This window comes from Teleopsis dalmanni, chromosome 2 (genome assembly GCF_002237135.1).
Source record: "Teleopsis dalmanni isolate 2A chromosome 2, ASM223713v2, whole genome shotgun sequence".
Lineage (NCBI taxonomy): Eukaryota > Metazoa > Arthropoda > Insecta > Diptera > Diopsidae > Teleopsis > Teleopsis dalmanni.
Window position 1 is genome coordinate 83,353,623 of NC_051847.1, and position 13,336 is coordinate 83,366,958.

Here is a 13,336-nt window from a genome sequence, read left to right on the forward strand (position 1 = left end):
TTTTATTCAATTATTAAAATTAAACTGGTGTGTAGTTTCAGTAATCATTGAAATCATATGTTCCATTCTTAAATAATTGCATAAAATCCAATTATTATGTCCTATAGTTCTCAAGAAACCTTAGCAACTAAAATTAAACCGGTGTGATATTTTCCATTTAAACCATTGAAAATATGTCACATAATGTTTTGCAAAACCATTATGATTTTTATATTCTTGATATATAAACTTTTTTAAATATTACTGAGTTACTTTAAATAATGTTTTCAAACCAAAAAAAATAAATGAATTAGCGAGTTCACATATGTATAGAAATAAGTTCCATTTTCCTTCTTAAATTTCAAGCACTCCTTGAATAGGAAAAATCCTAGAACTAAAGGCTTAACATATGTATGAAAATAAATAACATTCCCATTCACTTTTTGGTTATTACTCACCCTCTACATATTTGTTTAAATGGAATTGCTTTGTATTCAGTCTATACATTGGTTTAAATGATATTACTTTATATTGATTTGTACTAATCATTTTTCTTTGGCTGTATTGTCTTTCAAATCATATGGTTTTGTTTTTCTGTTTTCGTCTGGAAATGCTTATTACAGTTTCTTGATCTCATCAATAACAGACGACCAAATTTAAATCCGCAAACCAGTTTAATAAAAGAAAATATAAAATTTTAAAATATTATGAAACAGTGTAAGATTTAAAATAATTTGGGTTAAAAAACAGTAATTTGGCAATATAGGTATATGAAAAAATAGTGTTACTGGTATAAGGCTTAGTCACTACTAACACAAAACACAATAGATTGGCTCCGATGCTCCTAAATAATCCATTTAATTTCCTTCGATACATCGCACCACTATGCGTCATTACTGAATTCACCCATCCTTCACTAAGTACCCGTGCCGCTTCATACATTTCTATATAAAATTTTTATTTTATGAAGACAAAAAAATTTAATTAATTTTCATAAAATTTTATTGCGCATTTTTGAAGTATAATTTTACGTATATATCACTTAGATCGGTCATTAATTTATATATATATATATGTATACTATTGTATATACAATTTTACTACAACTAAAATAAAAATCAATTATTGAAAATTTAAACAAAGATCTCAATTTACAATATTTAACGCTACGTTCGTATTTACAAATAAATTGTATAATCACTTGAAATTATTTTTTTTCATCGACGATGATTTCATCACCAGCCTGTAAATTATAGCTGTACAGTAGTTTGTTAGGGTATTTCATAAGCTCTGGTCCGAATTCTTTGTAGTCTTGGTCTTGATAATATAAACGCATTTTGTTCGCCGGTAGGCCCACCACTTTCTCTAAGCTCACCTTCAAATCGGCAACAGTACGATTAATATCTACTAGTCGCGGTTGAGTAGTATCATTATAAATGATTAGCACCTTAACGTGTTTATCAGGCTTTAAGTTAATGTTAACAAGTGGATCTAGTTTGCCATGCTTGGTTAAAAGTTCCTCATACCGTTTAGGTCTTTCACTTACTGGTTTATCTGTGTAGTGTCGTATAAATGCACGTTCTGCATCTTCACGTTCATCTGCGGTAATAACGCCACCGCCATTCAGGAGACTTACATTAGGAAGACGTGCTATTAATAGTTGTCGGCGTTCATGTTCTGTACATTCCAGCCGTTCCCATAGGGGCCAATTTTTAACTCGTAAATTTTCTAGTTTTGGAAACTTCGCTAACTTATCAATATCGTCCCAGGTATTTATATTGGCAGAACTTAAATTAAGTAGCACAAGATTTGGAAAGTATTTGTAAGGGCAGTCATTTTCCTGCTCATCGGTTTGGGTTGTATCCTCAGCACCTGTTTGATTGTCACCTTCGTGCGCATAAATCGCTTTAATAGGACAGTCAGCTAAGACTAAGTTCTCTAAGTATGGAAATACACGTCCCAGACGACATATTTCGTGCCAGCACTCAATGGGGTTACCAGTAAAATGTAGCGTCTTTAGTGCTTTATGTGCGGATGTTTTCCTTAAATACTTGCAATCTTCACTAGCCTTTGACGCTTCAGTTTGCTGCTGCGTATTCGTTGTATCCGCGAGACAACAACAACAACAACACTCGTTCGCATTACAAGCTTGTTGGCTAATGTCGTTGATGTTGTCGTTGTCGTTGTTCTCCGTGATATTGTGCTCCCGATCGTGAGCTGTTGGTGTAGCTGTAGCTGTAGCTGCTTCGTTTGTGTTTGTATCTATGAGCACCTCTTTATAGTTATTTAAGCTTAAATGCAATTCCTCTAATTTAGGTGAATTTTCTAATAGCACATCCACGCAATTCCAATCCAAATAAGTGCAATTCAGCACAATACTACGCAGATTTGAAATTGTTGGAGCGTGCAGCTCTGATATGGGTCCCACTAAGTGGTTTTTACTTAAATTTAAAAATTCAATGCGAGGCATGTGTTTCACTATGTGGAAGACTTCCTGCCAATCTTGTAATTTATTCTGTGCTAAATCCAATTCGCGCACTCGTTGACACTTTTCCTTAATACTTTCGAAATCGCCAGCACAGTCGATGTCGCAATCATTCAAAACCAGCAGTTCGGGTACACACATTAGGGGCGATTGTCTGGGTATGAAAATGGATATGAGTCGTTCTTCAGCCGCTGCAGCTCCTTGTGCATCAGCATTGGAAGAGCTTATGGCTTTCTCATTGAAATCATTGTCTGGTGCCCAGTACTTCTTTTCTAATGCTTCCAGCAAGGATGGCATCGTCGCATTAATTAAACAAACTGCACTTTGCTTTTATAATTTTCGTAATTTTCGTAATATTTGTAATAAACACAATTTAATTTTTATTATTTTTCTAAGGTTATTTTACAAACTTTCAGTTTCTTTCAGTTTCTGTCGCCTTTGTTATTATTTTCGTTTTGGCTTTGGGTCTTTGCTTTTCTTCTTTATCGATTCTTGCTTCACAAATTGGAATTGAAGGTCCCAGTGGTAATATTGTAGCAAATTTGTAAATAAAAGTTAAATTTCATTAAATATATTTAAAACAACGCAAATATATAGTGTAAATATGTTTTTGTTCTGTTTTTTTAATTGCGCACTAAAATTATTTTGAAATTTTACAATTCAACAAAGAAAAATTAACTCCGACATCAATTACGCTTGGCCTACTAGTGGCTGCTTTAGCTGCTTTGGCTGATTTGTTAGTGTTCGCTCAACGTAACCATGCACTCAACTAACCGAAGAGCGAGAACACGTTGATTCAGTGGTGTGTATTCTGGCTTTTTGTGTAGGTCGAGTCATGCGCACAGGGGCGGTTTTCAAAAGAGAAAGCAAAATATTCAAAGTATAGAAGATGCGAACAAATAATTGTTGTATGAGTAGTGCTAAAGTGATAATGGAAAATTTGTTTATATATTGTTTATTTGATATTATTTTTTGAGATTTTAAGAACTTGGGCCTTTCTTTTACATATAGTACGGCCGTTTATTTTTCACATCTATATAGTATTTTTGTAAAACAATTCAATTATATTTAATGATCGCATCGCCAGTAGATCGACTGAAATCAACGATTTGAATAGCACACATTAGACAACGACCTTGAAGCTGAAAATAAATTGACGTTACGAAATCGTGAATGAAATATAGACTTACACAGCATATCTAGGTCTGTGTAACGACAGAATTTGACCTTTAGAAAATTTAGAATTTCGTTTTCGAATACTTGTGTATTAATAAATGCACCTGAATCATTTTTTACTAAAATAGCACATCAAAAAACTTTGAATTTTACATGTAAAAGAAATTATTTTGACGCTATAAACTAGACAGCTTTGATAGATATTTTAGTCACATGTTTTATAAACACATATATAATGACAGAACAGTTTAGTAACATGGCTCCTAAGTTAAGATAACTTAATGTTATGATATATGGTTGATTGATTGGTGGGTTGGTGGATTAAACTAACAGGTCAACAAATAACTTTCCGCTGACCTCAATTAATGATTTTTCGACATTTTGTTATCACATTTCTCACAAGAAACCTTAAAATACAAAATGTTGAAACTATATTCATCCCGTCGAATTTAGAAAAATGAAAAGATCTTGCATCCCTACCAATGAACAGTTTGACAAACTGTCAAAAAGGTATTTCCTTAAAAACATATTTCTTCTAAATGTCAGAATCAGAAATTTACTGAGAAAATGCTTAATTATTTTTTTTCCTATAAGTTTCCTGTAAGCCTTTTGTCATCATTGCTACAGTTAGGTTACGTAAGGTTAGCCAAATCGGGCTTGAGCTTAACATTAAACTTATTTAAGGCGTGACCTTTTAATGGTTATATTATGCCATTTTATAGCGCTATCTACCTATTTTGAGACAATATTAAAATGATATCTTTATAACAATAAAAAGTGACACCATTTTAGTACATTGAACTTCCAACTTCTCACCAAAAAGTTGAGAAATGATTATAAAACGTTGAATAGAACATCCCCGTTCTTTAACCAAAAGTTGTGTAAATTTAAGCCATAATTAAAAAAAGTTAAAGTTGTGTTTTAAGCCATAATAAACATGAGCTAAGAATTATAAAAGGAATCATCACAAGAAGTTATACCTGCACATTGGAGCTATCTGCATAAACTCTCACATTTGCGTTGAATTAATCATATCTAAATCGGACGGAAAGCAGATAATGCTGTGAAGAATATATAATGAAGTCCTTTTATCGCAAATTGTTTAGATTTGCTATAGGTTCGGTGATAAAGATACCATTTATAAAACAGTGCAATCTACAAACGGTGTATTGTGTATATATCACATGGTTGTAGTACATTAAGCTTATTCGAAAAAATAAATTTTATTGTTTATTGAAAAATTAATAATATTTTCAATATTCTTAATGCTGACATCACAACTTGCATTTAAAGTATACATTTGCAAATTTGAGCAATATTTAAATAATTCAGAGACGCAATAAATGCATATTATACGTTATTAAAACTATTGAATGTGAGCTGTGCCAAAAAATAATACTTTTAGTTGAAAAGCAGCTGGCTTTAATATTCTCGACGCTAAATGGACTATCAAAACGTTTTCATGTATGACGTAGGAAGAAGTAAGCATATATAATATTGAAGGAACACATTTAAAATTTATATAGAAAAAATTCTATTTTATTGAGGTTGAGGTATTACAAAATAAAATCTAAATATTTTTGATATTTAATTAAAACATATTTTTATTATTATTATTATTTAAAAAAAAACAGAATACAAAAGAAAACAATAATTATAATTATATTATGAATGGTATATATGAAACATGTTCTACATAATGTGTAATATACGCAAGAAAAAAAAAATATATATATAATATTTGAAGCTTTTATATTAATTTAAAGAAAAAAACACAACAATTAAATTTATTTTATGATCAGTATATGTATATAAAGTATTTTTTCTTGCAATATATAACATTGTTAAAAATAATCTTATATTTTTTTTAATATTTATATAAGACTTTTTTTATATCATTTAGATAGTAACTACCATATAGTCATTAAACAAGTAGAGATTTTGTTATGAAATTTTTATTAAATTTAATTTTTAAGATTATTTTATTCATAAAAATGAATATATCTATAGAGATATATTCCGTATACGAGTTCGAATAAATTGATGGTAAATTGAGGGAAATAGTAAATTATGTCGGTATGGCAGTGAATGTTGGTATTTACCAGAATTTCAAGTAGGGTTAGGTAAATTATTAGTAAGTTAGGTTAGGTAAAATTAGGTAAATTAGGTGTTGCCATTGTAGAAATTTTATAAGATGTTTAATAACTAAATTTGTCAACTTTTAAGCAAAAATAATATATAAGTGCAATAAGTAAATATATAAATATTTACATAAATGCAGTGTAAAACACAACGAAATTTCAATTTACTTTACCACAATTTACTCGAACTCGCACACGGCTTATGTATATATGTATATAGAGTTAAAACTCTACGTGTGAAGTAAATTGAACACTAATTGGGCGCTAAAATTTTTTAACCGTCATTTTTGAAGTCGCCCATGTCGTTTACCTTTTAACGAAAAAACCAGTATGATTTGCAACAAAGTCAAACGGTCAAAGCACACAGAGAAAAAAGCATTAATAGTAACTTTAAAAGAAACAATTACAATAACAAAAGATTGGTTTTGTAATTATTTATTAGTAATATTGTAGAAAAAGCAAAAAGCACGTAGATAATTGTGTTTGTATTTAATTTATAAAATAAATGTGCAGTTTCTGTGATTGGAATTATACTCGTTAAAATGTTACGTATTTGTTAATTTTTTTTTTTGTTTTGTCTTCTCCATACAGTAACAAAAATCAAACAGAAATGTATTTCTTTCGTTAGTTAGAAGAGTGCGAGCGAGAGTTCTCTAATGGAATGAGTAAATCAAACATCCACTCTGCACATTGTGCAGTAAATTGTATTTAATTTTTTTTTTGTCGTGTTGTTTTTATTTTCAATGAAGCTCCGTGTTATTACATTTTGTTGTGATTCTTTTGCTTTGTATTTTATTGAAATTCTGTTTTATGCCTTGTTTTGCACTTTACAGCTTTCGACAGCTGTTTTTGTCATTAAGCACCAAAAGCTCACTCTTTGCAATTATCACTGTTTGGCGTTTAGCAGCTGAACGTATGGGAATATTTGTTTTTGTTTTTTTTTTCATTTCATTTCATGTTTCAAGTTTTTCTTGTTGTTTTTGTTTTATGAGTGTTGTTTTTTGTTTATAGTAAGTTCGCGCACTTAATTAAGGAGAGAATTTATCAAACATTGTGCTCAGCTCATTATTACAAATTAATTGCACACTTTGTATCTCATGTCGGATTTGGTGTCTACACTGACATTCAATTCATTTAATTATGTTTGTTTATTTGTGGTTTAATTCGCAATGGTTTTGTTGTATTCGAGTATGAATGTGGGGTGCAAGCAAAGATGAGCATAAATTCGTGGTAATCATTTTCATATAAAAAAAGAGTTCATTTTTTTATGCGTACTGTATTTTTATACGCATAAATTATTATTGACGTGCTGCCGAAGTGCGAGTAGATATAGAGATAATATTAACAAAGAAAAGTTTTATTGATATAAACAATTAAAACGTTTGATTGGAGTCTACATAAAAGTTTATTTTAAATAAATAAATTTATTTTAAATAATAAAATTTATTTTCAATAATAAAATTCATTTTCAATAATAAAATTCATTTTCAATAATAAAATTCATAATAAATAAAAAAATGTATTTTAAATAAAAAAATTTGTTTTTTTAAGATAATAAAACATATTAATAAATTTTATTCTTATTTTATTTACTTATTCACTGCTAGCAAGTAACGAAATTAAGAAAGATTTATGTATACATGCCTCCACCATTGAATATTTTGCTCACGTACCAATTGGATTAGATATGTATTCCTACATTAAAGGAAGTTGACAGTGACATTAGGGAACGAAATCAAATTACAATACTATTGTAATTTATTTATTTTATTTCAGGTTTTATCAATTGCATTTGTTTTCTAAATAATTAGAACTAATTAAATGTTAGCCCAAAAATTAACTTGATTAAAAATTGAAAGAATATTTCGGATTTAAACAGTTCCCTATTATTTAAGCTCTTTTCTATTTATACCAAATAGATTTCTTATCACAGAACAAAATTAATTTTTCTTCTCATTTTCTTAGCCAATAATAATAATAATATACAAATTAATTAATTTTTATCATTTATGTTATTAATTAGTTTGAAAAAGTATTAACGTTTTTAGTGAAAATTAAAATCTTTTCCAATATTTCTCAATAATTTTCTACCATTTTTCAATTTTAATAAAGAATAATGGTGTCTTACCTTTGAAACCTTACGTTCTTGGTTGTCATAGTCGTTTTCGAGTTTAATTTTGCGCTAGAAAGAGAGTGTTGCAGAGGATTCAGTTTTCGAGGTCTAACTACAGAATTTTTTTAATTTTACAAGAAACTAATAAAAACCAAATGCAATCTCCTAATAAAAACAAAAAAATTATTTGAATAAATTATTTAGAAAGAGTGTTATAAGTTCTGCTAAGTAAAATTGATATGAAAACCTTATCTGTCTAGATTTACATGCAGTTTAATTGAATTATCTACATATATGCAACTTAAGAATTAAATGATTTTTGTCGGTAAGTGAAACGTTTTTCGACGTTTTCTTCACCATTTTACAAAGATCTTGACAGATCTAATTTATCACATATTCCCACCAGCATGCAGCTTATTAAACTGGATGAACAACGGTTTTAATACTGCATATGATAATGCAGTATTTGTAAGGTATAAAGAAAAATTGTTTTATTAAAAAATTAATATGAGATGAACAAACATTTGATCTCCTTATAATCAATTCTTCTTCAATTACTTGCAAAACCAAAATTTTTTTGATTTTCCAATATATTATATTTATAAGGTAGAACTTATCATAAATATAGCTGTGAACTGTTGTTTACTTTTGTAGCTTAATTACCCTTTCATTACTAATTACAAATAATTATAGTGTGGAATTAAAACTTTCTATTAATTTTGAAAGGAATTGTAATGTGTAATTGTTTTTTTATATTTGAAATAACGAGAACATAATAATTCTTCATTGCAGGTAATTGTAACTCACTATATAAATTTACTAGTATAATGTTACTGAACCTCTCCCAATTTCAAAACATAATGTATTTGAATTCTTACATGAAAAATTTTATTTTAGCAATTAGCAGTTTTAAGCATACCGATATTATTACTATAGAATAGTTTTTGAGGTACAATAGGTACAAAACTAATGACAATAAGAACTCTGCAATAAAAATGTTAGAGGAGTGTCGAACTACATAACTGCTCTGACAAAAAGCATGGTCTGTAATGTCAACTTTCAAACACGAGTTTGGAGGTAGGTGTTAATAGGTGGAAGTCTTGAATTATGGTCTCTTGGAATGAGGTGGAGAGGTTTCGTTAGTGTGAGTCGGGTACTTATATTCCGTGGCACGCTGGAATTAATCAGTGCATAGGCTTTCGCCTTCTTCCGGATGCATAAAAAATGATATATGGGTATCAACACCATATAGTGAGAAAAAACCGTGGATATAGAGTCAAACTTGCATAACTTGAACTCATATGACTCGAATTTTCTATAACTCGAACTAAATAGAGTGCAACAGTTGTAAGTTGCACTCTATTCATAAGTCTATTCATAAGTTGTACCTTTTTTATTTGCAAAATGGTACTTCGATTTATGGAAGTTTGTATTTTAATATCATCTAATATTTTTGTATTATATTTTGAGTATTTAAAAATACTTCTTATTTTTTATAATAACGTATAGTTCTTTAAAGCTTCTAGTTTTTTCATTTTCATAAAGTTTATTGATGTTGTATTATCGGTTTTTTATATTGAATATAATTTGATAAGTTTTCATAATTGACTGGTATTTAAGTACTTTAGAGCAAAATCTAAGTATCTGTATAATAAAATTATTCATAAATTCACAACTTAAAATTATATTTTTATATAACTAAATTTTTTTTGATTACAATTAAAACTCATATTGTAGAAGATATGACTCGTATTATGCCAACGTTAATAGAATTATAATTAAATCAGCATTATAGTAGTAATTGAATTCAGTTGAACTATTAATGCTAAATTCAGGCACAGGTGTTTACTTAGTATTTTCAATTTTCGTTTATAAATTTGAGATACATAGCTGTATCTAACACTTTGCGGTCTAATTGAGAATAACATTTTTCCCAAGGGATGTACACTTGGCTTAATTGTATATCGATTTATGAAGCTAACTATGTTAATCACAGAAACAATTTAAAATAAGAAAAAACTTTAGAGTTCCATTATATGTGCTCTATTAGTTTGTACCAGACGGTTTTATATCATCTAATTAATTGTTTAGTATTCCCCATTGAACAATTACGGTTTACTTGAAACTAAGTACGGAAATAGTTCTGTAATATACATTCTGTAATATATATTCTGAAATATTCCACAATTTATATTGTTTATCATAAAACATGAGCTTATATAAACAAACTAAAAAAATTCCCATAGGAATTTGATAATAATCGTGGTACTAAAATGTTGTAATGAGAATAAGAACAATTGAAATAAACATTAGATATTAGATGATTGCAGTAAATATTAATTTAACCATAGGCAACAATATTCAATTTAAACCTTCAATATCTTTTATATAGAATTATATACAGTCAAACTTCTATAACTCGAAGTATTATTTTGCAAAGAAAAGGTTCGACTTATGAAAACTTTCAATTAAAGAATTTTTTTATTTTTAAAAGAAACCAGAATTACATTTTAAGATATTTATTTACTTAAAATCAAATAAAGCACAGGAGTTATAGTGAAGTTAAACATTAAGAACTTAGGGTTTGGGATTTTAATTTTGTTTTCAGTCTTATTTTCAGCAAAAAGATATACCAATTTATTCAAACTCTATTAGTTGGAGTATCATTCGTTTGTAAATAAAAATTCTGAATTTTGAATGAGTCTTCTATTACATTCTTGAAAGGCTAATGAACAATTACATCCACCTCATCATTACTTTCCGTTGTTTTTAGAATCGGACCTACTAATCTCAGAGTTATAATGCTCAATAATATGGTAATCTGTAGGAAAGCTTGATGTACAAATTTCATTTTCAAGCTCAATATAATCGTTAGGAGTAGCATTGTAAGTTATTTTATTTACTTTAAACCACGCTGTCAGTGACTGGCATTTGCACAAAGAGCAACTTAAGAAAAAAAAATTAAATATTTAGTTTAAAAAGAGGGACTTCCCCTAACACCAAAATGCATTTATACTTAAAACAAAAATTCGACTTATGCAATGCAATTTGCCACATTCCTATTGGCACATGACAATATTTTTATTCGAGTTATAACGAAATTCGAGTTATAGAAGTTCGAGTTATGGAAGAGATATAGAAAATTCGAGTTATAGAAGTTCGAGTTATGGAAGTTTGACTGTATATTGTATAATAAATTCTAATAAAAATAAATGATAGACAAAAAATTAATTAACTTAAAAATATTAAGTGTTTTAAAAAACCAAAAAAAAAACATTAATTTAAAATTTATATTTAGATTAATTCGATTTTTATAATTTATTGCTGAAATGATTTTTTTTCTAAGTCAATGAATTCAATTTCAATTTCAAAACGACTCAAATCAGTTGAAAATAAAATCATCATCAATTTGTAGCAGATTTTCGATAATCGCACTTCTAATTGTAAATCAATCATCCGCCAGTTCGCCTCAAAATATTTCTGATGTGTATTTTAAAATTTCTGTCAGACTTGACGTATGAGTTATCGAGCAATTGTGTCTAGTGCTGGTGCAGAATGGCCATGACAGCTTGTGATTGCTCAAAGTAGTTCATATTTTCAACAAAAACAATAAAAAGTAATAATTTTACTAATTTGTAACAATAAAAACTTGTCAGAAAAGGCATAAAAAATTTTTAGTTTTACAATGGCATTCTGTGTGCAATTAAAATTCTAACTTCATAGCTGAGCTAGGAACACTCTTCATGGAGCCAAGGACTGTCAGTTGGTTTCAGTGCATAGCAAAACCAATAAATGAAAGCCATTTAAAGTATAAAAAAGGCATGTGACTTTTGCAATTAGATATTTAAAATTATAAAAGCATTGCGACTTAAGTTGTCTTAGTTGTAAGCTAGTCAATTTATTTTTACAACTAACATTTAGCCTCTTTTTCGAAAATGGCATTACATGACAAAAAAACAAAAAAACGATCTAAAAGGATTGTATGGCCTTCATTGCTATATGGGTATATGGGTATTAAAGTACTTAAAAATGTGCCTTGAATTTCGCAAAAAATAAGCGAAGGTGATAGGGTTTGTTATACAGTGTCAGGTTTTATTTTCAGTGACCTAAACAGAGACTTAGTTAGAAGAGGGTTTTGAAAACTAAACGGCAATCCTGATAATCAGTTGTTGTCAGGTCCCGTGATCCTTTTTAAGACAGCGGGCAATACTGAAAAGCGTGTGGAAATTTTTTCAATCATGATTCTCTTTTAAAGTTGATGGTAAATTGAAAGTTTCGAGTAGGGTAAATTAGATAAAAATTAGGTTTTACCATTGTAAAAATTTTATAAAATGTTTAATAAATTTGAAAATTTTAAACCAAAAAATAAAAATAAGTGCAATAAATAAATAGATATTTAGATAAGTACAGCACAACAAACCTCTACGAAATTTCAATTTACTTTACCTCAATTTATTCGAACTCGCACACGGCCTTAGTGTAATTTTATTTTCCATTGGTAAATCTGGGGCAAAATGTATAACACTCGAGATTAATTTATAGCACTCTAGATATTTTGCCAGAGTAGCAAGATTACTCTTAAATTAACAGCTGTTTTATATGATTTGTCAGATAAACTGTGATTTTATACGATATATGTATATATATTAATATGACAAAAAAATATTGGATTTCTCTGAAAATGTTGGATTGGACAGCAAAATTGGACGGATCGAGAGTAAATCTAGATTGAAACCATATTTACCAATCGAAAACGCAATTAATATGGCGTTAATAGCTTTGTTCGACGATTCCTATGAGTGTTAATAAATTTCGAAGAAAAATCAAAATTTTTTGATTTCCATCCAACTTTTTTATCAAATCTTTAAATGTTGCTATTACATATCAAATTTGGTACAAATATCGACCATACCTTATACATAAGGTATATAAAACTATTATATTAAAAAAAACCATTTTTGGTAGTGTATTATTTAGTAAACTTGAATATAAGCTGTTTGTGAAAGTTGTCTATATATATATCTATATATTTTATTTGATAAATTTAGTGTAAAAAGCAATTTAGAATGCCAAAGCCATTGGGTGCAGACTAGTTTATCAGAATGCATTAAACAAGTTACTAGTGTAAAATAGTCCAAATAATTTTAGAAGAGGATATATTTAAGTTCCCTTTATAACAGACGCCACTGTTTATTTTGTGTGTTGTGCTGTTATTAGAAACAATCAATGCCAGAATAAATAAAGTAAACAGAAAACTTAAATATTCCTGGTAGAAGCTATAACAATAAAATAGCTTCATATAATATTTAAACATTCAGTGTTTTTATAAACTAGAATTCTTTATTCAAATTCAATTATCTGCTGCAGTTTTCTGAATGTATATAAAGGTAATAAACTAATCATTAAATTCACTGAAATAATAACGCATTTATATTTTATGAG

The 13,336-nt window shown here is 28.5% G+C and overlaps 2 protein-coding genes across 3 annotated transcripts in view; both read right to left on the reverse strand.

Moving 5' to 3' along the window:
* LOC119678136 (potassium voltage-gated channel subfamily KQT member 1) overlaps positions 1–13,336 on the reverse strand; it is a 250,014-nt gene that overhangs the window by 175,631 nt on the left and 61,047 nt on the right. The window lies entirely within an intron of this gene.
* LOC119678138 (tubulin-specific chaperone cofactor E-like protein) lies at positions 1,128–3,794 on the reverse strand. 2 transcript variants are annotated; one of them, XM_038089821.1, is made up of 2 exons: positions 3,655–3,794; positions 1,128–2,959 (listed from the first exon to the last, which is right to left on the reverse strand). In XM_038089821.1, exon 2 carries the CDS (start codon positions 2,759–2,761, stop codon positions 1,187–1,189), a length of 1,575 nt encoding a protein of 524 aa, XP_037945749.1. In that variant the 5' UTR covers positions 2,762–2,959; positions 3,655–3,794; the 3' UTR covers positions 1,128–1,186. The 2 variants fall into 2 exon arrangements, with proteins under 2 accessions (XP_037945749.1, XP_037945750.1); XM_038089822.1 differs by having other exon boundaries at positions 1,128–3,606.

Coding starts and splice junctions, on each gene's coding strand:
- LOC119678138 (XM_038089821.1), bottom strand. CDS start 2,761: ATGCCATCCTTGCTGGAAGCATTAGAAAAGAAGTACTGGGCACCAGAC.